General features: G+C 41.1%; 1 protein-coding gene across 2 annotated transcripts in view; it reads left to right on the top strand.

Annotated features, from left to right (window-relative positions):
• The window catches only part of LOC149804490 (protein amnionless-like), a 72,257-nt gene extending 47,584 nt beyond the window's left edge, over positions 1-24,673 (top strand). For both annotated transcript variants that reach the window (XM_089940705.1, XM_089940706.1), the window contains 4 exons: positions 21,359-21,470; positions 21,971-22,145; positions 22,876-22,983; positions 24,137-24,673. In XM_089940705.1, the coding sequence (XP_089796831.1) occupies positions 21,359-21,470; positions 21,971-22,145; positions 22,876-22,983; positions 24,137-24,238 (497 nt within the window). In that variant the 3' untranslated portion in view covers positions 24,239-24,673. The remainder of the gene's footprint in view (positions 1-21,358; positions 21,471-21,970; positions 22,146-22,875; positions 22,984-24,136) is intronic.
• The last annotated feature ends 1,373 nt before the right edge of the window (positions 24,674-26,046 follow it).

Below are 26,046 nucleotides of genomic sequence, written 5' to 3'. Positions count from 1 at the left end.
TATCCAACGTGGAAGAAACTGGGTAATTAAAAAAAAAAAATTACCAACGAAAGATGAATACCATTTAATGATACGATTATCTTAACAAGAAAAATAAAGCCCCCCCCCCCAGTAGTTATTGTTTGTGTTAGGACAGAAGTATCCTGGTTCTGTCAATAGTTTTATAGAGGTAGTTTGCTATGAGTGAATAACGGATATATTTCATCGAGTGGATGAAAATACTCAAGTTTTTCACCAACGACATGAAATATATCCGTTATTCGCTCAATAGCAATCAAATGTTCCTTTTGTTTTATGCTCAACTGTATTAGCGACCACGGTGTACTGTGTGTGAATTCTGAATAAGATACTGAAGTAGCATATTTCTTACTGAATTCCCGAGTGCGATGTCCGCGGTTTACCGTTTATGTTCTGCTGTGTTTTGCAATTGATCACACAGAAAATGTAAACAGTTATATAATTCTCCTTCCCAATTAAAAATAGAATAGCTTATTAAGAAAATCGAAATTATATGCGCTTTGTTGGATCTGAACGGTTTTAGGGGGGCAGGGGCCAGTCTTTATGTACAAATTTAATGCCGCAATCAGCGACCTAGTATAAAAAATCATAAAAAATCAAATACACAAGTGAGGTCAAAAAGATCCATATTTTTAGATACCTATATTAAAACAAATCATAAGAATATTATTCACTTGACCAGAGAAATCAATGGCAGTTCATAGCAGAAGAAGCTTATGCACCCAACCCCTATTTTATACATGCATTTTTCACATCCAACGGCCATTTTTGACAGTATGTGGTGCTCACAGTGCAAGTGGTGCTCACAGTGCAAACGCAAGCCCTTTTCTTGGATGAAAATTCTGAAAAATATTCTTTACTAAATAGTTTGATGCAATTTAGAATAGTTGTCATCCAAGCCGTTTTTGAGATATTCTACTTGCCTTGAACCCACGTGAGTAGTTAAGTGGGGCACTATACGTACAATGGAAATTAGCATTACGGAGACCCCTGGGTGAATATACGTACAATGGAAATTTAACATGGCGAAAAATCGTGGGTTAATATACGTACAAGGGGAATTATCATGGGAAAAAATTGTGGGCCGATATACGTACAAGGGGAATTTAACATGGGAATAGAGTTTGGGGGTTGTTTAGGGACAAAGGGGAATTGAATATGGGATTTTTTTTTTTTTTAATTTTTTTTTTTAAAAAGGGGTAGGCAATGTAAAGGCTATCTCTTTTCGAGAAATATGGCTGGCCCTGAAAAGGGCCTTTGGGTTTTCTTCTTCTTCTTCTTCTTCTTCTTCTTCTTCTTCTGCTTCTAATTTCTTCTTTTCCTCCACCAACTTCTTATTTTCTCTCCTACACTCTTTCTCTTCTTTTCTTTCTTTTTTTTCTCCTCCTCTTCTTTCTTCTTGTCTTCCTCCTCTTCTTTCTTCCTCTTCTCATTTTCTTCTTCTTTTTCAATTTTTTCGTTCCATTTGCTTATTCTGATCCTTTCCTCTTCATCCTCCTTCTCCTCCTTTATCTCTTTCATTACACCACTAATCTTGTCCTTTACCTTATTTAAGTTATTAATTTCCATCTTTACACGATGGGGACTATAGGAATAATGGTCTTCAACCAGTCTTATTAACATCTGCTCCATCATTCATAAGTTGTCTAAAACGTCTTGTAATGTTTGTATTTTGTCCATTTGGTTAGAAGCCATCTTCTTTTTTTATTCTTTGCAGAATGGTTTGAACGACGAATACTGTGGGTTCTTATACTTAAAGCGCGTACGTGAAGGAAAACATCCCCCTAAAACGTAAAATTGATCTTACCTAGATCATGACCAAACAACGCGCGGACGTGAAGGAAAACATCCCCCTACTTTTTCATTTCATATAATAAAAACCCAAACTATACTCTCCACATACGCTAAGAAACAATAAACAAAATCCATAATCTACTATCCACACAATCTTACGTGAGCGCTTACAAAACCCTAACTATACTCTTCACATACGCTAAGAAACAATAAAGTAACCCATAATCTACTATTCACACAAACATACCTTAGCTCTTACAAGCACAAACACACAAACACATACCCTCTCACTATCTTAAAAAAGAGTTAGTGTTTATTTTCACACTACTCTACCTATACACATTGGCAAATCGATCGTTATTTCTTTTCTAGAGTATTGGGTAGCCCTGAAAAGGGCTGTTTTTTTTTTTTTTTTGGAACTTCATGGACACCTGGTTAATGGTGGCACCTTCCAGGCCTGGCGCCGCATACACATCTTATCCCCCAGTTACTTTTTACCTTTCGGGGGGAGAGAGCAGAGGCAGGATATGTGGCTTCAGAATCCCAATTTTCGGTTTCTGGGATTCTGAAATTTCTTCTTCTTCTTCTCTCCTTTTCCTCCTCCTCCTCCTCCTCCTCCTCCTCCTCCTCTTCTTTGTATCTCCTCTCCTCCTCTTTGTATCTTCTTTCCTCTTCTTCTTTATATCTTCTCTCCTCCTCTTCTTTGTTTCTTCTTTCCTTCTCCTCTCTTATCCTTCCCTCCTCCACAATGGCTTCCGCGGCCAGTTCATTTAATATGCGCCTGGCATATTCCAGATGCACATGAAGTTCCAACAGTTTCTCCAGTCTCGTGTTCATTTTTGGTGTTGATCAATCAACAAGGGTAGTTGGACTGCCGAACGAGTTTCAATTTATAGTGAAAGCGCGGACGTGAAGGAAAACATCCCCTAAAAACATAAAATTGATCTTACCTACATCATGACCAAAAAACAACAACGCGCGGACCTAAAAGAAACACTCACTCACTTTTTATGCTACCCATCACTATTTTAAAATTTTTTATAAATCACTTCAATAGACTATCCACATACGCAAAGCAATCCAATCTAACCCCAAATTTACACCTCAAACACCAAAAAAAGACATCATTTTAATCTACTATCCATACCAACGTACTTAACCACTTACAAACACAAACACACAAACACATACCCTCACATTTTTTTTTAAAAAAGAGTTAGTGTTTATTTTCACACTACTCGACCTACACACATTGGCAAATGGATTGTTATTTCTTTTCTAGAGTATTGGGTAGCCCTGAAAAGGGCTGTTTTTTTGTTTGCTATGGCATTCTTTTTTAGTTTCTAAGAATGCGATGTCCTCTGAGGATAGACTTTCTGGCGATAGGTCTGCTTCTTCGAAAAGAGAAGAAGAACTCTTTGGTGTCGATACGTCAATCGACAAAGCTTCTGTCAGCTTCAGGTTGCTGCTGCTGTTGTTGTTGTTGCTGCTGTCTCTGAAGTCTGTACTTCTCTGTCCATTCTTCTTTTTCCCTGTTCATTTCTTCTCTGAAGAGCTCTTCTATCAGGTCTTCAGTGATTTTTAACATTCTCACATTCTCTATTTCTTCTGGCTTCGGTATCAGACTGTGTCTGACCCTATGCAAATTCACGTAGGCTTCGTTGAGCTTAGCTAGTTTGGAGCACATCTTCGTAGGAGGATGAGTCGACAATGGATGGTTAGACTGGAAACAACCCCGGTTCTTAAAGTCAAAGCGCGGACGTGAAGGAAAACATCCCCCACACGGTTTTTGAGTCGCAACGTTTAGTGAGTGTCATGAGAGGGATAGTAAGAAATGAAAGAGCATCAATCCAACATTCTTATAGCTAAACAAAAGACAAAGGCATTTTTTTCAAAACACAACATTTTTTATTCAAAAATCACTTAACACTAAACAACAACTCTAACATTTTTAACAATAATCCAACAATATAACATCAAACAATTTTTTCAAAACACAACATTTTTTATTCAAAAATCACTTAACACTAAACAACAACAACTCTAACATTTTTTTAACAATAATTCAACACTAAAAGTTTCTCCACTAGGTAAAGAGGGATAACAGTCTTCCATGGTTTCTAGTAATCTAGGATGACTTCTCTCAAACTGTTGATTTCTATGGTATTATCGAATTCTGCATACAGGATGACGTTCACCGTTTCATCAGGGTCTCGGTCTTTAAACTGAATTTCCACACGAATCTGGCCGGATTTTATAGGGTGGAAATGTCCCTCGTCGCTGCCTTGGTCTGGAGTGAAATCGAAAGCCCACAAAGCGTAGCCTCCTGCATAATCCTCGTACGTAATACCGTGACTGGTATTGGTTCCTAACTCCGGTGGCTTCGTACAGGGACAAGTACGATCTCAAGTAATTCTTCTTGGTAAAGTCAGGTTCGAAAGGTCGGGTACACAAGGTCTTGCCATCGCGACTGACTTCGATTTTGGACACGCCAAAGTGTTGAAAGTAGAAAGGATTTTTTTCGGCAGCTCCGTTGAAGGCTGTATTCTCGACGATACCAACGATCAAACGTTTGGGTAACTGTCCTTGGAACAGATGATCTTCGATCATGGATCGCTGTCCCTTGGGAATGGTGAAGGTTTTCACTTCCACGCGTCGTATGGGATACTTGACGGTCGTTCTGCTCAACGTCTGACTGATGTCGTTTCCCACTTTAGGTCACACTTCCACACGGCGTACGTAGAGTCTGGCTTCTAGGATTTTGGTTTTGTAACCGTCACTATCAGCCATCAAATGGAAAGCGGCACTGCTACGATTCAGTCTCAGGCGGACATCCACCCCGTTCAGCAAATACTTTTCTTGCAACCACATGTCCAAATGCAAACGATCCATCAGTTCTAAACTTGTGTCGGCTCCCGTGATTCTCTTTCTTCGTTCTACAAATCCATCATTGTTGTCTTTCTTTTCATTAGTTTCCAATATTTCAAACTTGGTAGGTTCGTCAGCTTCCCATACCACTCAGGCATTGAGATGAGTGTTCTTGGCATCTATTCCGTACGTCAAGAGATTTTCCAGGTAGGCACGATAAGGGTAAGTATCCATGCTGCTACTGACCAGTTTGTTATTCAAGTACAAGTCCACTCCACTGAACAAGGAATGCATGAAATTGTGGACGGGAGCTACTGCTTCATCGTCTATAGCACCTCCAGTCTTATCTAGAATTTTGACTTTCAGGTACAAGTAACTGCTATTCAGATCGATGTAATCTTCGGGCTGTCCTTTGATTTCAAACTCGATGGGAGCGGAATCGGTCAGTGAGGAGACGGGGTGAAATTCCACCCATTGGGATTCTTGCATCATCATCATCGTGGGAGGCATGGCAAACAGGTCCAGTTCCGTCTTGGAACAAGCGCAAGATTCTCGGTGCATCATTTTTTTGTCTCTTTTTTCAATAATCGAAAACGTCTAAGTCTCGAACGGTTCTTCTTTTCTTGGCCTTTCTCGCTTGAAGTCTGGTGAAAGGGTGTTTTCTTCGTCGTCTCTTTCTGCCTTGTCCTTGCTGAATGCCTGACTCGGTAGCGTGCAGGGTATTTATAGGTGTTTCTCGTTGGTCTAAAATGTCTTTGCCCGTTTGCAGCAAGACATTTTTGCCTGCCGTCATGAAGGCTTCTTTAGGGTTTTGTTTGTCGATGATGACATTTTGGAGAAATTCTTTGCCTTGCGTCAGTGCCGCATCTTTCAAGGCGTGCAATCTGCGTGTCACCATCGGTTTCAACACCGGGGCCACCGAACGAAAGGCCGATTTTAACATATCTCCTAAGCCGTGTCCTCGCTGACGAGCAACCCCTTGGTACACTGGATACATGACTTAAGAGTCGTGAGAGAACCGTTTTCGAAAATGGAGTTTCACCGTGACTTTTCCTTTGGTGAATGGAATATTTTGTCCTAAATCTCCTTTTATAGCAATGTTGACCGTGTCCAAATACAACTTGCTGACCGGCAAATAGTGAGGATGGACAAATTCGCGGTGGACGTGGTAAGTGTTTCCACCTTCCTCGTCAGCGTTCGCGGCAGAATCTACTTTGAAAGGAATGACACGCAGTAACGGTACGGAGGTGTGTCCCACCACGTTGTACTCCACCACATCGGAATACCCGAACATCAAATTCAGTCCTTGGTTCAGTTCTTCCGGGGCACGAAATAACTTGCTAAAAGACTCGTTGTCGTAAACGATGGGTAATTCGTTTTTCTTGATCATGGCCATTCTCATGTCCATGTCTCCGCCCAACATGTCAAACAATTCAGGACAAAATAAAATGGACAGGATTTTACTTCGTTCAAATTTCATCAAGAAGCGACGAGCTGGTTTGTGGTACTCCATGGTGACATTTTTGTTGACATGCTCCAAAGCTTTCAGAAACACGACATTAAACCTGGAGGTTATGGTGCTGACCAAATGTTGACCACTAAAATAATAGCCTGGGGGAATGAACAAGTGATAGGTGGTGTACTTTTGTGTACGGGTTTTCTTGTCATATTTGACATTGCTATCCATCCACTGTTGCATTTGCTCGTCATGAACTTCCACATCAAAAAAATTTTGATTGGGAAGGACATTGAGGACTTGGGTCGGGTGAATCATTTCTACTAAAGCCACTTCCCAATGGGCTTCGTGATCTAACTGGATGGCCTGAGGTAATTTGGCCGTGTAACAGCACAACGTGTTCTTGGGAAACACCTCCATGGAACTGTCACTGGGTAAAGTTAAGTAAAATTGGTTTTGGTGACTCATAATTCCAGATTTCTGTGGCTGTCCGAGGGGTTACTGGACGTCAGAGGCGTGTCTCCGTCTAAAATGGGGTTCTGGTTGTGATTGAAGTGGTGACTGGCACTGGCACTGGACACAAGGCTCCCGTGGTTCCCGTTCGAGGTGAATTTCAGGGAGGGATTAGGAAGCAGGTAACCGATGCAACTGCTCAATAAAATGGTCCACAATTGTTTGTCTCCTTGATGCAAACTCAAATTGGCGATGGCTGCCCCGATGACACAATACACCACGAAGATTTGGCAGAAAAGGACGATTTGCGTTTTAGGCACACGTTCTCCACACCACACCCACAAGGGTTGTTTTTGTAAATCTTGCACAGAAGAACTAGGTGAAGGAGGAGTTGTCGACGTAGCTGCGTCTGCTGTGTGAAAGGGCATGATGGTCACTTCTTTTTATAGTCGATGACTTGCGAAGCGTCGATCCAAGAATCGAAACTGGGTGGATATCCTTTCCAACGTACTTTGACTTCTTTGACACGTCGTTTGCCCACTTTACGGGTTCTGCGTTCGAGAATGCTTTCGATGTCGTACACGTCGTCTTCTTTTTTGGTGACACGTTGTAACTCGGGCAAATAAAACGTTCCTTTGAGCACTTCTCCGTTCATGTCTTCCAATTTATAGACGGCAGGATGACGGCCATGCACTCGTCCAGTGACGCGAAACAATTCGGTCGTCCAGTTAGGTAAGTAACCTTTGTCAAAAGTGCGTTTGGTTTTGCCAATGCGCACCCAATCTCCTACGGCCAACTCTCCACTTTTCTTGGGGACAGCCCTCGTCGGGGACGTACCAAACAGATGCTCAAACACCAGCACTTCGTTGTCGGGAGTCACTTCTTGCGGGGCACGTCCGACGCTTCGATGGTAAGATTGGTTGTACGCTTGCACCAGGTGCGGTAAGATGTCGATGTACTTCAGAGTGTGGTGATGCGTAAAATATTTCCACATGCGTTCTTTCAAAGTGCGTTGAAAACGTTCCACGATGCTGGCTTTGGTTTCGGGATTCTCGGTGGTAAAAAAATGAATGTCACGTTTCTTTAATTCTTTTTGGAAAGCTTGGTTCAGAAATTCGGTACCTTTGTCCGTTTGCCATCGAAGAGGGTGACGACCGCTTTGTTTCAACACCCGTTGCAGGGCTCGCACTAACTCGCTGCTCGATTTGGAAGTCAAGGGTACGACCCAAGCAAATTTGGAAAAGACGTCGATGACACAAAACAAATATTTGTAGCCACGATTGTAGCTGGCCAAATGAGAGACATCGGCTAAATCGGCTTGCCATTGATGATCGATGCCTTCCACTCGGGTGTGACTTCTGGCAAACTTGCGTCGAATGGGTTTGTGTAAAGTGTAGGTACCTTGTTCTTGTAACCATCGTTGCACTTGAGGTAAACGGAGACTTTTCAGTCGCGTTTTGGCAGCACGATACAATTTTTGAACTCCTGCGTAACCTGCAGGATGGGAGGGATCGTAGTAAATGCTGGCTAAGACTTTTTCCATTTTTTTTGTGTTGGTTGGTGTGTTAATAAGGCACCCACTCTTGGAGGATGCTACTCTTTTTCTCTTGGGGTATTTTCTTGGATTGCAATGCTTTGCGTGTGCGACCGGCAATAGGTGTTGAAGAGGAGGAGGATGTCTGAGCGGGGGATATCGGTTCTTGTTTCACTTCTGTCTTCACTTCTGTCTTCACTTTCTTTTTCTCTTGTGATGAAGAAGGGGTGGCCATCATCTTTTTAATCCATCCAATTCTGGAGGTAGGTGGTGTTGTTAACTTGCGTACTTTTTCTGGTGGAGTTTGAAACCCTTCTTCTTCTTCTTCTTTTCCTTTTTCTGTCTTGGTCACTGGTACTGGTAATGATGATGGTGCTGGACTTTTCATCAAGGTCTTAAAATCTTTCAGAGTGGGTAGAGCTGTTTCGTCTAAAGCTTCCTGGTGAAAGAGTTGCAGTCGTTGCAAGAGTTGACCGTACTTTTGCGATTTTTCTGTTTCGGACAAATCTTGGCGATCCATCAAGGACTGCAATTCGTGTTGTAACTGGGACATCTCGCTCAAATGGGGATTGGGAGGTAAATGCGGGGTGCGTTGTTCTTGCCACCGATGGTATTCCATCCATCGTTTGTAAGGCACTAAAGCTAGTTTTCGTCCTTCCATGGGGTTGTCAGGGGTCCATTCTGAGATCTTGGGACTTCCAAGGGCCTTTTTATCTTGCTCCCACCAGTCCTCCCAACATGGTTCCCAAGACTCCTTTCAGTATGGGGCCTAACAAGAGAGGCAAAATACCTCCACGTTGGACCAACATCTTTTTTTGACGAATGGGAATTTTCTTTTGAACCATTTGGCGAAGAACGTGACGATATTTGCCTAAGCATTGTTTCTGGTGTTTGGACAAAGGGATCGTGCCTTTCAAAACGTTCAAACAACATTCGCACACGGTATCGATGACCTCTTTGGAGGCTGTTTGAATGAGTTTTTTTCGTAGGGGTGGAGAAGCTTTGGACAGGACAGATAACATGTCCCCATGTTTGGCTAAACGTGGTGGCAGTCCTTTCCTTTTCTTTCCTTGGGGTTTTCTGGAGGGTGACATCTTTGAGTCTTCAGGAGCACCAAAAAAACACTGATACCCTACTCGGTCACAGGCCTTTTTTATACTGGAACGCGTCGCCACTGATTGTCTTTACGTCGTATCAGTTTGAGGACAGGCATGACACGTCGTGCAGGGGTACGCAACGGACTAAATCGAGCCAGTTCTTGCTTGGACAAATCCAGTAAACTTTGTAACATGCCCGATCTTTCATGGACTTTGATTTTGGGAGAAGGTACTTTGTGAGCAGCAGCCACTGCCACTAAATTGGAGGGTCCTGCCACTGGGGAAGTTCTTTTGGGGGTCATCAACGGAGAAGTTCTTGGTGTGATCAACGTCTCCAAGTACTCTTCAGTTCCTGGTGTCATCAACGGAGAAGTGGACAAACGTGAGGATGCCAGAGACGCAGTCACTGCCGTGGCAGATCGTGGTTTACGAGTGTAAGGTTGCCTCCTGGCCGATGTGCCTCTCTTGCGACTAGTTTTCTTCTGTGGACTTTTCTTTTTCTGGGGACTTTTTCTCTGTTCCTTTTTCTGGGGGCTTCTTTTCTTTTTCCGGGGTGGTGGTGTCTGGTCAGAGGAGGGTCCTGCCACTGGAGAAGTTCTCCTTGGGGACCTGGTCTTTTTCTTCTTGGGGCTTCGTTGGACTTTTTTCTTGGGGATAACTTTGGGGGCATTAGGATCCCATCTTAAGAGAGAGCGAATGATGACCCCTCCTAGAGTACCGCTCCCTCCAGGTTTCAAAATGATTTGTTTTTTCGTTTGAGTGTCGATGCGGGGATCGGCCAGTTGGACCAAAGCGACTTTGTTTCGATCGAAAAAGCGTTTAGTTTGATGAGGAATCTGAATGATTCCTTGGAGTAGTTGACGTGCCGTCACCGTGAACCATCGTAAGACTTCTTTGAGACTAGCTTCTAAGACACGAGCTCGTGTTTGTGGATTTTTTTCTCGACTGATACCATACAAGGCACGAATCAATTTGACGGGAAGATGCGACTGAAGGGACGTCATGTTCACACTGTGTGTGAGACAGACGAAAAGGGTCTGAGGTTTTTATAGATTTTTTTTATGGGGAGTGAAATGAAGTCGAGGACGGAGACGTGTACAGGACAGGCCCTCCGTCTTGGCACCAGTGGTGAAACAAGTGGGTACGAAATCGCAAATCCTCGGGAGTCGTAGGTTTCAAATCGACGAGTAAATAGGCGTGTGGCGTTTGAGTGGCATCGTCGTACACCTGAGTCAGCCAAGGCGTTCCTAACTGTTTGGCTAAGACTTGCACTTGCGATTTATCTCGAGGGCTTTTAAACAAGACCACGTAATGCGCATTGAGACTGATGGTGCGATGGGCTTTACTTTGTTGAAACAAATTTTGGGTGATGTAAACGACACTGGCATTACGGTGATGCCCTTTGCGCGTAAACCACAGTTTAATTTCTTCTTCGTCTTCTCCTAACATGTCGTCGAAAATGACCAAATGGGTTTGACGGGAGTCAGAGACGATACCGTCGTCTTCTTTAGGAATGCCTTCCACAAACACGATGGAATCGCCTTGACTTTCTCGCAAGAGGCTGTACGCCGATTGCCACTCTTTGTAACACCACACGATCCGTTGAGGTGGCCGATCGATCAAATGATGTTTATGTTCGATCAAACGTTTGACGAATTCGGTTTTGCCTGAACCGCTAGGTCCAGCAATGAGCATGTTAAAGGGATGGCGAAGATACAAAGCCTCCCAACTGGCACGATCTAAGTGTTCGTCGATGACTTTGACAGTAGAGGAAGAGGGAGCAGAGACAGCAGAGGTAGCCATGGTGTGAGAAATGTCACTTGTGACACGAAAACAAACAAGACAAGAGTTTATATACTTTTTCACAACATTTTTATTGAATGTTTCAAACATGAATACGAAAGACAAAAATACATAAAAGCTAAAGGCTTAAGTACAAGAATAAAAGGCACATGATAACCATGAACGTGGAATAAACACAAGTGTCTGTACAACATGTTTTGGGTAAAGTTCTAACCAGTTCTATAGTAGGGGGTAAGATCACACAAGTGTCCTCCCGAAAGGGCTTTTCAGGCCTGTCCACGACAGTCCCGTCCTGGGTGACGGGTTCTTCTGGCACCGTCACTAACACGGGTTGAAAAGTAACTTTTTTCCTTGAATAACTCTCGTGCATGGCCACCTCTTGTGTCCAAGCCTCAAAACCCTGGTCTCGGTGATGTCCAACATTTGACTCCTAACCAATCTGGTTTCTTCTTCGTCAACGACATGGTAAGTTACTTCAATGAACAATGAACTATCGATCTTGCCTAGGGTTCCTTTTTATATACAGACCAATACCGACGTGACCGTACGGTAAGGTGAAGTGATTGGGAAGTCGCACTCGCTTCTGGTATACAATTTGATAGACTTTTTCCAAGGGTCGACTGACGATGTGGTGAGTGGGTAAACGTACAGTCTTGTTCGGTTGATAGGTGGTCACTTTAAAGTTTCCATCCTCTCCCGATTGCAAGGCTTCTTTCAATACCCCAAAGTTGACCACTCGACTGGTACGATAATTCAGAGTCAGTCCTTTCACTTTGCACGTCGTGTGCACTTCTCCTTGTTTGTCCCGGTATTCGTAGCCGTAATTTTTGGGACCACCACTGACGAAACTTAGAATCTTGTCGTCGGGATGCTCGTCTGTCCAGGCTCCTAAACGGTCTCCTTCGATGTCAGGGTGCTGTTGAATCGGGTGATGGATGTAAATGCAACTGTCCGTGTCAAAGTACAGGACGCGTTCTTCTAACAGTTCTAAAGCTTCGTACAATTTTAAGCGAGCATGAGCTGTCACGTAAGCCGCAATGATGACATTTCCAAAAGGGTCGTCTTGTACAAAGTCCAGATCTTCTTCGTAATTGACCAAGATCAAATCCTCTCGAACGACGTCCACGTGTTTCATGTATTTGGTTTTGTCGTGAATCATCTGGAAGTAGCGGGAAGGTTCTGTCAAATATTCGGTCTTGGGTAAACACGGTCGTTGTGCCATTTTACCCCACAAGCAATTTAACATCACTTTGGCAAACGATCGCCTGCCTTCGTTTTTTTCGATGTGGTCTAAAGAGATGCCTTCTTGTGCGTAGTATTTCTCTTTGAATTGTATTTGGTCTTCGGGAGTGTGACACCAGGAAGGATAGCCGCTGGCTTCTTGTTTCAGTTTCAAAAAGGCATCCACGTAGTCGGCGAAAATGCCTTTCTGAGTAGGGTCACCCTTGTGGTACTGTTGTGTCTTGGGAAAGTGGCAAATTTCGTACACTTCTAACAGTTGGTATCCCATGTCCAGAGCTTTGAACAATTCCACGCTGACCCAGGTTCCCGTCAAGGCACGTTCTTCCTGGCTGTGATGGCAAGGTTGGTCCTGGTTGCACGTTTCGGCACAAGTACGGCACAAGGGAAACATCAGTTTGCCTTGACAATGGTGAGGTAGGACGGGATGGTATAGGTTCGTGGGAGGCAAAACTTTACACTTGATCAAGCCTTCGTATTGTCGAATGTTTTTCAGGTCGATGTGTTCCGTCAACAATTGCGGGTGCCCTACAGGAAAGCGACAATATTTGCACACGTAGGGATACAGCGAACACACGTCCAAGTATTTGATTTCTTCTCTTTTCTCTTCGTCGGCTTGGTACAGCAAACAGGTGGCATTGGTCCTTCCTCCGTACAAACTATCCCTCGGGTTCAGCGGGTCCATGAACTGGTAACTTTCCACGAGGCGTTTAAACTCGGGATCGGTTTTCAAACGGTGATCGTACTCGTGTTCCCACATTTCCACCACTTGGTATCCTTGCTGTTCTAACTTTAGGCGTCGCTGACAAGTGTCCTGGTACAAGTCTTCCATGGTTCGTTGCAAAAACTGATTTTTAGTGTCACGGTCAGGGTAACAGACGGGACATCCGTGAAATAAGCAACCGTTAAACTCGTACACGATCTTGGGGTTTTCTAAGTCCCAGCCATCGACCGAATACGTTCCGATGGTCTTTTCGCCTCCTCCGTTGCGGGCATGCTGAATCCACTTGTCTTCCTTGTCGCACAAGTAATGTAACCAACGTAGGGCTTTGACCGAGTATTGACGTTTGACATAGTGGGTCGTTTGAGGACTGATGACAGCCACGGTGTTTTCAGGCATGAATCGTTGGCGGTACACTAAGGAACACGCTTTGGCAATGGTGCAAGCTTCTTTCAAAGGATCGACCCCTCCGTGTTCCATGAACAGTTCTCGAAATTTTCCACAGCAACGTCGTAAAATGTCCACGTCGGAACGACAATACTTTAACATTTCTTCCTGAAAGTCGAAGGGGTCAGAGGCATGAGCCTGGTACCAAGCGTAGAAAGCTTCTCGTTGTTCGGTACGCCTATTGTCGGGTTCGTAATAGTGAGCCTCAGGCAAATGGGGTAGAACGGCGTGTTGATTGGCTTCCGTATTGAAAAAGTGTGGAAAGTACCCTTTAGCCATTTCTGTCATTCCAAACTTTTTAGGCATTCGACTCAAAGGCATGGCCAAGTAACTCATCGAATCTTTAAACTGCACTTGTCCCACTTGCATGAAAATGATTTTGGCTCCGTTCAAAATCACTTTAGGACGTTCGGTGCCATGTTCCGTATAGTACCTCAAAAGAAACTGTCCATCGTATCCGGAGAAATTGTGAGCCATCACCGTGGCATGACGATGACAATCTCCGTAACGTTCGATGTCCTCTTGGTTCCACGTCTTGTCGATGGGGTCTAAGACCCATCGGGCAAAATCGGCTAACGTGTTTGGTCCCCGAAAGATTTTTTCACGCCCTCCGGGAATCTTGCTGCAGTGAGGGCAATGACTGAAGATAGGTTCTTGAATGCACTTCTCGCACGCTCGATGAGCCACGCAGAAATTAGGGATGTGAATGCCAGTCTCTTGCATGCATTCGAAATCGAAAAAGATGAAATTGCCTTTCTTCTTGTGACCGTCCTCTTTCTCTGGTGGGGGTTGGTATTTTTGCACGTAACATTCGTGTTCCAAGTCCACGATGTGGTGACAAATGTGACATTTTTTCTTTCCTCGACATACGTGTGCCTTGGCATTGTTGGTAAGTATGCCTTGTCCACACGTAGGGCACAATCTCAGGAGTTGACAAGCACATTTCTTCTGTGAACCTTGTGTTTTCAAATGTTGCTGGTAACAGGCAGGTCTGACAAACGTGCGCAGACAAGTTGAACAAGGCACTGGTTCTTCGCTCAGACAGGATGGAGAGGCCAAACATCCTGGGCATTTCAATCCACAATGCTTGTGTTGCTCTCGATTGTTATAACCATAATCACATTTCTCACAATAATAACTGTATCCCAGGAATCCGGTGATACTGGTAATGGTATCGAAATGGTCATCGTGATAATAAAGGTGAATGTATTTTCCGTCCTTAAAATCCTAGCCTCGAAACAACAGAGACCCGCGCATTTCTTGAGGGTGCACTTTCAAGGTGTATCGTGGAGCTAGGGCATCTTGCAATTTTTGCATCTCAGGAATGCCACAGGGTGTCTTTGGACAGGCCAGCTTGTTGCAACAGGAGTTCTGCTTCGTTTCGTTGTTTGGCTCGATCGGATCGTTGAATAGTGTTCCAGGTTCTTTTCCATTCTGTCGTGTCGTTCTTGTTGGCATAGGTTCGTCCCACCACGATGGCACGGGCTAAACACATCTGGTCATGAGGATTGTGAATTTGGACAAGACTACGCTTAATGCTGTGAATCTCGTTCACCAATAACATCTTTTTGCGTCCTGTCCCTTGAGGAAGAGAGACGTGGGCCATTTTCAGTGTGGCTTTACCATCGGTGATGTCAAACTGGTCATTAGATTGTTGTACGTGTTGAATCTTGTCCATGATTTTGGAAGGGGTTAGTTCTGCAGGTCTGCTAAACTCGATCCAAACAGGGGATTTCAAACCGTCGTGATCTATGGATAGTGTCAAGCGATCGTCTTCTTTGGGTTGACATTGTCGCTTGAGTGCGGTGAGCAAAGAATCCCACATCTCGGTGATAAACCCTTCTGCTTTCTCCAAGGGTACGTCGGCCTTGAAATCTTTAAACTTCACCGTGTAGGTGTAAGCCGTGGTTCAAAATTTTCTAGAGGAGCGCTTTTCCGTCTCTCGAATGGAATAGTACTTTTCAGGGTTGACTAAGGGTGGTGAACTTGGTTTAGAGGGTTCGGATTCTGGTTCACTCATGTCCTCTTCAAAATCACTGGCATGAATTTGTGCCAAGATTTCAGCCCTGGTACGAGGCGATAGATCACGTTTCTGCCTCTTACTTTCTTCTTCTTCTTCTTTCTTCTCGAATGAATGGGATCGTTTCATCTTGAGTGCAAAACGTCAAATGACTCAAGTTTAAACACCATAGACTAATTTATAGTCTTGGCAAACCAGCGTATATAAAAAGGGTGTGTCTTGTCCTTTCACTATTCATTTCACTCTCAAACCGAGGAGAACGATGGAAGAGACTACCCAGATGGAACGTTTCGTCAGAGCTTTGCGAGGGGTCATTAGAAAATTCTCTTCAGACCAGCCGACGGACTACTCTCCTTCCTTTCGAGATAAGAGTCAGGATACTTGCTATATCTGTCAGAAGAAAGGGCATTGGTCTTCAGAGTGTCCAGACCGTCAAAAAAGAAAAAAAAAACAGGGGCTAAAAAAGACAAAAGTCAAGATACCTGTTATTATTGTAAAGAAAAAGGACATTGGTCTCCAGATTGCCCAAACAAGAAACAAGAGGAGTCAGAAGAAAAGAAGGATTCTTCAGAAGAAGAGAGGGATTCTTCGGAAGAAGAGAGGGATTCTTCGAAAGAAGAGAGGGATTCTTCAGAGGAAGAAAGAAGACAATTCTATTTAAAAGAAGCAAAGAAACAGGAGAAGAAAAGAAGAAGGGAAGAAAATGAGGAAAAAACGGTGAAGAAATTCAAAAAACAGAGAGACTAAACAAGGAGAAAGAAGAAGTCAATGAACTTTTAATTAAAGTGTTGTGTTGTGAATTGGATTGTAAAAGATGGATAAAAGAATACATGACTGATATAAGGTAAGTGTCTTTGAGTTTTGATTTTAAAATAAGAAGCTACACTCACGCACTCATACACAGACACGTACTATAAGGGTAAAATGGGTGGGGTTTTTTTTTTTTTTGAGTTATTGGCAAATTGAAATTGTATTTCTTTTCGAGAAATGTGGGTGGCCCTGAAAAGGGCCTTTTTATTTTGGTGTAGGGGTGAGTTTAACCAATCAACTTTAACTGCCTTAAGCCTTTGCCACGGCCAAGGCCTACTTCTGATGATTGGGTTGAAATCACTAAGGGTGGTACGACAGGCTTAGTCACAGGGTTGGCGTGTTTAGCTCGGGAAGGTCGTATTCTCTTCGGTCGTGATAAAGAAGTCTGATACATTTGTTTCAGACTTCTTAACTCCGCTTAAATGTCCAACAGTACCGTAGCCGTTTGATTTTCACCCTCTTGTTTCTTTGCTGCTACTTCTTCTTGCTGTTGTTGCTGTTGTTTTTTTCTTACCTCTTCTTGTTGCTGTTGCTGTTGTTGTAGGAGAAAAGCTTGTTCCGCTTCCTTTTGTCGTTGCATAAATTTCTCCAATTCTTCTTTCTGTCTGTCTAAAATTCTCCACTTGCGGTAATGAAGAAGGTAACGAAGGTTCCGGAACAAATTCTTGCGAGGTAAGAAAATCCACAAAATCCCAATGTACCTCTTCTGAAAGTAAGTCCGGGTTCCCTTGGGCAGTCTCCCCTGCTGGTGCACCCCAATGGATCGTTTTCTGAGTTTCCGTCATGTTGAATCACTGTCGCATAGATTGACTGCACACAAGCGCTAACGAATCTATATAGACCACGTGACGTCACAGACTGCTCTCTTCGGATTGGATGCGAGCTGACTGAATTTTGTAACGCGTGTTCGGATTGGTGAATGAATTCAATCCGTTTCAATCCTTCCTGTACCTATAAATAAGCGCAGTTCACTGCATTGATTCACTTGTTCTCGTCGCTTCAAGATGTGGACCGATGTGCAATCTTCTACGCTTGTGTCTTCCATGATGTTCCGGACGGACATGCTCATGTATGTCCGATCCAAGTGGACCGTTGTCCACAGGACAAACACCAGCCTGTGGATACGTAGGATCTACGTTGAAAGACAAGGATGCCTGAAAAGAGTGCTGATTTACGGACCAACAGTGAGACGTAGCCTAAGGACAAGAAGAAGACCAATGCGGTACCCTTTATGTTAATGAATACATTAACATAAAGCCAAAGGCCCTTTTCAGGGCCAGCCATATTTCTCGAAAAGAGATAGCCTTTCCATTGCCTACCCCTTTTTTAAAAAATTTTTTTTTAAAACAAAAAAAATCCCATATTCAGTTCCCTTTTGTCCCTAAACAACCCCCAAACTCTATTCCCATGTTAAATTCCCCTTGTACGTATATCGGCCCACAATTTTTTCCCATGTTAATTCCCCTTGTACGTATATTAACCCACGATTTTTCGCCATGTTAAATTTCCATTGTACGTATATTCACCCAGGGGTCTCCGTAATGCTAATTTCCATTGTACGTATAGTGCCCCACTTAACTACTCACGTGTCTACTGCTATGGGAGGCTAGCTCTTCTTCCCAGCAAACTATTGGTATTTCACTATCAACATACTGCAGAGTAACTATGGAAGGTGTACATGTCTGACATCAATTTCAAGAACAACACAAGCCCGAAACACCTAGTTCACAAATATATCCATATCTATAAATAGCAAACTATAATAGCTGAAAAAGTCACACCATAGCCTTAAGTTAAGAAATTTGTTAGGGGCCAATTTACGAAACTGGACCCTGCCACCTTAACGCGAGGCAGACATTTTACCATATGGTCTCGTAAACATCTAAGAATAACTCTGAATTGCACGCTTGTCTCGTTATCGGGGCCCCGAGTGGCCGAGTGGTCTAAAGCGCTGTCCGTTACGGATCATTGCCATCTCACCTCTGTCTGCGTGGGTTCGAGTCTAGGATTCGGGCAATGTGGGTATGTGAGAAAGCTTGCCAGTAGCTTCTCGAGGGTCGGTGGTTCTTTCCGGGGATTTCCCGGATTCTTCCTCCACCATTAATACTGGCCGCCATGTATAGCCTGTCGTGTGCTGGAAAATGGCGTTAAACTCTACAACAACAACAATTGTCTCGTTATCGATGCGGCAGTGAAACTATCTTTGGTTATTCACTCCAGTGAATTATTACTTTTATTTTACTATAAAATTCAATAAGTAAGGGCCGGATATATATATATATATATATATATATATATATATATATATATATATATATATATATATATATATATATATATATATATATATATATATATTACGGATAATTAAATTTTAACTGCGTAAGTTAGCAATACAGAATCTGACATAGTTACCCTAATATCCTAATGCTTAGCTCCCCTATGTTTTTAATAAGTCTATTTTGAACTCAATCTGCCTTAATTTTTAAAAGGAAAAATTGGGTTAACATATGAAATGTACTTAATTCATAGAGTTCTTCTATTTATTACATTTGCACAATCTGCGTACCGTTTGTCCGCCAGTTAAGGAGAAATAGGTCCATAACTTCTGAATAATTCCACCATGGAAGATTTGCCATTTTCTCCTAGTGAATGGTGTATATATGACTAATAACCACCACATGCAGCTTTTTCCATGTTAACGCTTGTAGAAGATAAATACATTGTAAACAATACCAGGGAAGTTTTGTATATTTTCAAAAACTTTTATGTTAATGTGGCATTATACATTGGCAAGAATGTTAGGTTTGACATACTTACCAAAGTATCAAAGTCATTAAAGATGATAATAGGATTGATACATTTATGTTTGCAGTTTAAGCTGATTACCTCAAATGATGTCTATCAATTTCTATCAAACCTGGGATATCGGCTTATGGTATCCAAATATAGGAAGAGTTTGTTAATGAGCGTGGTCCACGCAGAATATTGAGGTAATTTTGTATCTGTTTGTCTGACCCTGTTGGCACTTCGCGGGCCAAATGTAAGCAATAATTCTTACCCGAATTTGATCAATCTTGGAATATGGTATTTTATCATCAAGATCGTGAATGCGTTGACGTTGATCATGAGGTGATCTTGCATCTGATATTGGACACTTAATTATGCCTTTGCCGTATTAAACAAGTTTCCCGTTAATACTTTCTCTCATTATATTAACGTTAGAAAGAAGATCTGCAAACTCTTGAATCTATCCATCGTGGAAAGACGAAACTTTCGAAGTGAAAAACTATTGCCAACCTTTCCTTCCCATCGCCTAGAGTTGTTCATCAGTTACTAGCTTTCGTTTATATTAGACATATTCAAAACATTGTTGTCGATACTCTTCCAGAATGGACTGTAATGTCAAAGTGGGGTTTTGACGCCAAGACTTGTTTTACTCTCTAGTGGACGCCGAATGAAAATGGACTGATGTCCAATATGGCCTTTTCAGTGATGATATTCTTCTTGAAAGAATAATTACATCGCCATGTTTTTTTTTTTGCACCACAATATGCCTATGGTCTTTTATTGATGATCCTTCTGAGCGAAACGTAATATTGCCATGGGGTTTTCAACAGAAGACTTGTTAAGATGTATATTCAGCCCAAATGAAAATAATATTCATCTGATGTCCAAGATAGCTACCACAGTGGCAATCTTGAAACTATTGTTGTCAATATTCCTCCTGAATGAGCTATTTCCTAAACAATTTCGTATGATGTCTGGTTTTCGTAATGTTGCCTTTCAGATGATAAATATTATTCCTAACAGCGGTCATCCTGGAATCTTGTTATCACTATTTCTCCTGCAAAAATGGCGATTTCAGCATGGGTTTTCACTGAAAGATATCCTATGACGTATAGTGCATCACAAATGAAGATGCCGCTTTTCTGACTTCTAATATAACTGATCTGGCCCTAAGATGGCTGATCATATCGATTTTTTTTACCGACTTCGTATCATGTCCAGTTGTTGATGAATAGAAATGGCGTCAATCTGATATCGAATACGGCCATCGTGGCATCCGACTTGAAATTCTTGTTATCGTTCCTCCTCAAGAACGTAAAGTCACATCAGTGTGAGGTTTCCATCAGAGAACTTCTATTAATGCCTTACCGGTCCTTCCAGGGACTTTTGTTAACTTAATCGAGCGAAATTGTTCATCCATTTCTCAAGTGGAATTTACTGTGAGTACTAACATTGACATTGCACCTAACCAGCATCTCTTTGACGGAACTAGGATTCAAAAGGTGTTTGGTGATAGCTCTAGCTTCAGTATGCAGAGTTTGCTTGATCAGAACTATTTACAGTTCATATCACATGGTTCCTTGATTCTGGTGACGCAACCATGCTTCATAGCGAAGTACAGGCTACGGTCAATAGACGGGAGTAAAAGTCGAACCAATTTAGTGTGAATGCTGTGTAAAGTCGTACCAATTTGCTGCTTATTAAAGTATATGCCTCATAATGCACACACAGGCACACACATGCACACATACGCACACGCACGTACACACAGGCACACACACACACACACACACACACACACATGCAAAGACACGTACATACAGATGAATATTCATCTTAATAAATAAACGTGAACAAAAATATATCAAATGCAAAAAGATAGATGCAGTCATGGAAGGTCATTATTCAGCCACTGTCCATTGAGCGAATACGTTTGGGTATGACCCACGTATGTAACCCGGTTTGCAGTGACCGGTAATATTTGATGTGTGATTGAAAGGAACAGTAAATGGAAAATCCAGCTTTTAATCTTGCTATCGCTATATTATTGCACAGTCAGTTTAAGATGCTGCACCGGTTTTAAGGGTTTTCCAAAGCGAGTAACTATCTTATAGGCCAAACAATACATGGTGGGTGGGCGTGATAATTTTGCCCAATCCATGAATTCGGACAATGCGTTTGTTAGTGTAATTCAGTGGTAAAATTTTGACTGCGTCACTTGCACATTTAATTTTAATTGTTTCCTTATAGATCGAAATCTATACGATACGTGATACACTGGTAAATAAGTTTTATTGTATTAATGCAGATAACGGAAGTGGTCTGCCTCAGTCGACCATCATCGCCATTGCTGTCGGCGGAGGAGTGGGGCTGATACTACTGCTACTTGTGGCATTCTTTGTCTACAGGAGAAGAACGAGGTAATGGTGTAGTCATAACACGTCGATACATAATCTACACAATTTGCTTTTCTATTGTGTTCAGTTTCTAATTTGAAAGGATTTATTTATTTAAATTATTCACTGGAATTACAAATTGTTCATTAATACTTTTTGGACTAAATCACTATTCTGGGATTATTGTGATTTTATTCAAGGACATTTTGGATTATATCAGTGTGATACATCATAATTGCTGACACATCAGGACATTCGAAGATATTGGCATATCAGCACGTTCAGCATTGGAATTTATTCGGAACACCACTGGAATTAATTTGGAACTCTGTACATTTGGGTTTGTGATAGAACGTTTAGGACTATTTGGGATTTAATTCACAATACTGTAAGTGTGGCTTAAATTTTCACTTTGTATTCTAGGGAAATAAATTATTTGTTGAATTTTACAAAACTTGTTGGTTTTCGCTCTTTTCTGTTACTTAGTCCAATACCATAGACATTTTTTTAATATTTGGACACAGCCCTGAAGGTGACCCTGGATACCAGGTATTTGACCGATTCTCACTGCGTAACATCCGGAAACCTCACGTGGTCGTACCACCCTCCCTTGCCTTTAGCTGGTCAACACCGCCACCGGAAAATGTCGGCTTTAGCCAGGGATTTGACAACCCTATGTATGGCTCTGCCCCTCTAGAGGTATGTTTAACATATAACAGACACTGGCAGACAGGATTTTCGACAAATGACAGAATTATCGTCGCTTTTAAAAAAAATTCACTAAAAACGGCACTTTTGCGAATTCTTTGCAAATTTGACCTACTTAAAACGATTGCATTTCATTGTCGATTCTTCAGCTAGTTTTACTTTGAGGACTTATAGAAATTCTTCCTTAAAAAAGCTATTATTTTAAGGAGCTGTTGGAGAAAAAACAAATGCAATTAAGATATTTTCTAAATTTTATAATACTGTAGCACGGGTTGTTCTTCCAAAAAAGTTCAACTATATCACACTACTGTCTTCACAGAAAAATGATAAAGGGTGGAAAAATGTTTGCATTGACTGAATTAGATTTGTGTTCGCTATTACAATGTATGACTTTTTATCCGTCCTTATAGAAGTCACTCATTTTAATGTTGAGACAAAGCTATTTAACAAAACCAAAACCATGCTGTCAGAAACAAAAACACAAATCTGTTTCTTTACGAGTTATAAACATACATCATTTGCCATTGTATTCTCTCAGGAAATACAGTGACGACCACGGTGAGTTTACATAACTGAATTCTTAATTCCAGTCGTTTTCCGTTATGTGAAGATGGATAGAATATAATTGTTAGTAATAGTGTATTATTATTATTATTATTATTATTATTATTAATGTTTAAATCACATAGTGCATCTTTATTTGGTTATTTTGTCACTGCAGCAGCCAAAGTCTTTTGAGCTGGAGTTGACGACAACGGCTTTAAATGAATCCGAGGAGCAGCCGACAACTGACCGCGGATTTGACAACCCTCTGTATGGTGACATGCAGGTACTTTTGCGACCATTTTTTAGTGTGTTACTTTTCCAGTGTGTGTGTGTGTGTTTATTTACTCCATGCAACAAATGAGAGTTCGTATCAAAGATGTTGATGTCAAATACTGTAGATGATCGTAATGTAGGAAAATTATTTTGCCGTGTGCCTAAAACATCAATATTTCTGTCATTCCTTTAATAAATCTGGCACACGCAGTTTTCCCAGGTGAGAACGATCTGTGGAATTACAAGAATCCGTCATATGCATGTGACTGACGTAAAATTTGGATCCCCGGGTTGAATTTTTCTTGGTCATAGTCCTATAAATGCATGACTGGATTTTCCAGTGTGGAACACCGGTGCAGGATAGTTCTATCCTGCTTCAGTTATAACTTTATCCAGATTCCTTTATATAATTGCGCACTCTGCAGTACACAATTGGGACGCTGCGTATGACCATTAACGTAGCAATGTTATAAATGCCAGTTTTTCAAAATTAAGATTTTTCTTATTATTTTTGAAGGGTAGATCATTTCATTTCATTGGGCATAAAGGAAAAGAAAGTATCACATTTGGTTTTAATAAAAGTAATCTTAATTGGGCATAAAGGAAAAGATCACATTTGGTTTAAAAAAAGTAATCTTAATTTTGTATAAAGCAAAAAATCACATTTTGCTTCAATATAAGTAATCTTAATTTTGCATAAAGGAAAGTATCGCATTAGGTTTTAATAAAAGTAATCTGAATTGGGCATAAAGAAAAGTATCACATTTGATTTCTATAAAAGTAATCCTAATTGGGCATAAAGGGAAGTATCGCATTTCGTGTCAATAAAAGTAATCTTAATTGAGCATAAAGGAAAGTATTACATTTCGAGTCAATAAAAGTAATCTTAATTGGGTATAAAGGAAAGTATCACATTTCGTGTCAATAAAAGTAATCTTAATTGGGCATAAAGGAAAGGATCACATTTGATTTCAGTAAAAGTAATCTTAGTTGGGCATAAAGGAAAGTATCACATTTGATTTCTCTAAAAGTAATGCTAATTGGGCATAAAGGAAAATATCACGTTTGGTGTCAAGATAATATTCTTATGGATTGTTTCAATTTATATTTTCTCTATGGAATGACGCAACATCTAATCAATCAACATTTAATATTTATCTCAGGTGTCGATGTTCAGCGATCCCGCTCAAGTTCAGGAAGAGAAGATAGATGACTGTGTAGCTGAAACTGAGACAGGCAATAATAAGAACGATTCTAATGCCTAAATTCTTAGCTTTTTTCAAAAGGATTACATTTTTGGGTTAATGGATAAGTCGCTATTTTGGAATATGAAATTATTTTTAGAGATTACGTTTAAAGGTGTAAGAACCATACCAGATAATACGGGAAACGACATACAGTCTTCTCGTTAATACATAAAACAACATTCTGGATTTTACTATTGATGAGAAATGCCATACGTGTGCAAAACAGATGAAATTTAACTAACAAGTATTGTTAGTTTTAAGACATTGGCAGGAACTTAATTAATTTATGAATTGTCTCTGGCAGATTTAGCTTAGCAGTCTTAAATAAATAGAAGAAAAAATGATGTAACCTGTTAAACGTTAAAGTTTCATTTGTGACAAATTGTCCTTCTTGGTCCGTTTTTATCGTCTCATGGTAATGTACAGAAATTAAATACTCTATAAATGTTTTTATTCCGTATAATTGAATTTAATATTTAGACAAACGTTTACAATTCTTGCTTTTTTTGGTCACCTTTGCCATTTTGACCACTGAACATTATCTAAAAGTCGCAAAAGCCCATATGCTTTCTCTCTAGACTGTCAATCCTAGAAAATGGTCATCTGTGAGGATTTTGATGCAACTGACCATCACAGAGGACAGCTTCATTCCGTTCTAACAGCGAAATTGGGTTTGTGGGGTTGGGTTGGGTTGGGCTATATAATGGGGATGTTGAGTTGGGTTGGGTAGTGGAGGCTGTGGGATTCGGTTAGGTAATGGGGGTTGTTTGATTGGGTAGGGTTGGGTTGGGGCTGGGCTGTGGGGTTGGCGTTGGGATTGGTTTGGTTTTCGCCCTATTTGTTTGTTAGTGTTTTGTTTCATTTGGTATTGTGTTAACTTTAAATGGGCCGGTGTATCTTCGGCGCTTCGATCGCTTTAATTAGACACGTAAATTTCACACATTGGAATACCTGGATGAAACTTGAGGTTAGTAAATTTCACACATTGGAATACCTGGATGAAACTTGAGGTTAGTAGCACCTGAAGTAATTAAATCTTTGTCATAATGAAACTACCCTTCGGAGGCTCATGGTGCCAGGGCCGCCGCTGGAGTAGGACAACTAGCAGAAAATGTCGGGGTCCATAATGGTCAGGGTGTCCCCCCCCCCCGACAGAATTTGTAAATTCATGGTTATCTGTGGGATACTTTTTCCTAGGGTTCACAAATCCTGTCCACGGCCCTACATGGTGCACCAGTACTGTTGTATAACTTGTGCATCTGAAATATTCTCCACACAGTTCCCATTTATTTGGCATCGATCTACGGTCAGATCGACAACCACCATTTTATACCACCGAAGCAATAAACAAATATTAAGATAGATCTATTCGCGATTTCGATGCGTGGAGATGTCATAAAATATTGAATCTGTTCATTTAAATGTAAACATTAATTATCTCATTTAAAATCTCTTTGCAAGAATAATATAGCATATTGTTCTCATAATTGATTCAATTTATAAAATGCCTGATCATTCAAATAAAGCAACTTATTAATTATTAATTTTCATAACTCTTAAACCAAACCATAATCACCTTTTCTAACTAATTAAACTGTAATTATTATTCAGTAGGTTAGACAGACTAAACACAATAAAATTACTATACAAAGATTTGAACATTCTTTAACATATGACATACGACACACACTATAATTAAATATAGAATTTATCAAATGTTCCAAAAATCTCTGCAAGGTACTTACATTTATTCATCCTAATAGTAGTTTAAGCAATTTACTAATTACAGTCGATAAATAATAACAAGCATACAATTTTAAAAAAAA

Source organism: Sinohyriopsis cumingii, chromosome 2 (assembly GCF_028554795.1).
Source record: "Sinohyriopsis cumingii isolate HCF-2022 chromosome 2, ASM2855479v2, whole genome shotgun sequence".
Taxonomy (NCBI): domain Eukaryota; kingdom Metazoa; phylum Mollusca; class Bivalvia; order Unionida; family Unionidae; genus Sinohyriopsis; species Sinohyriopsis cumingii.
This window is presented reverse-complemented; position numbering and strand designations above follow the sequence as displayed.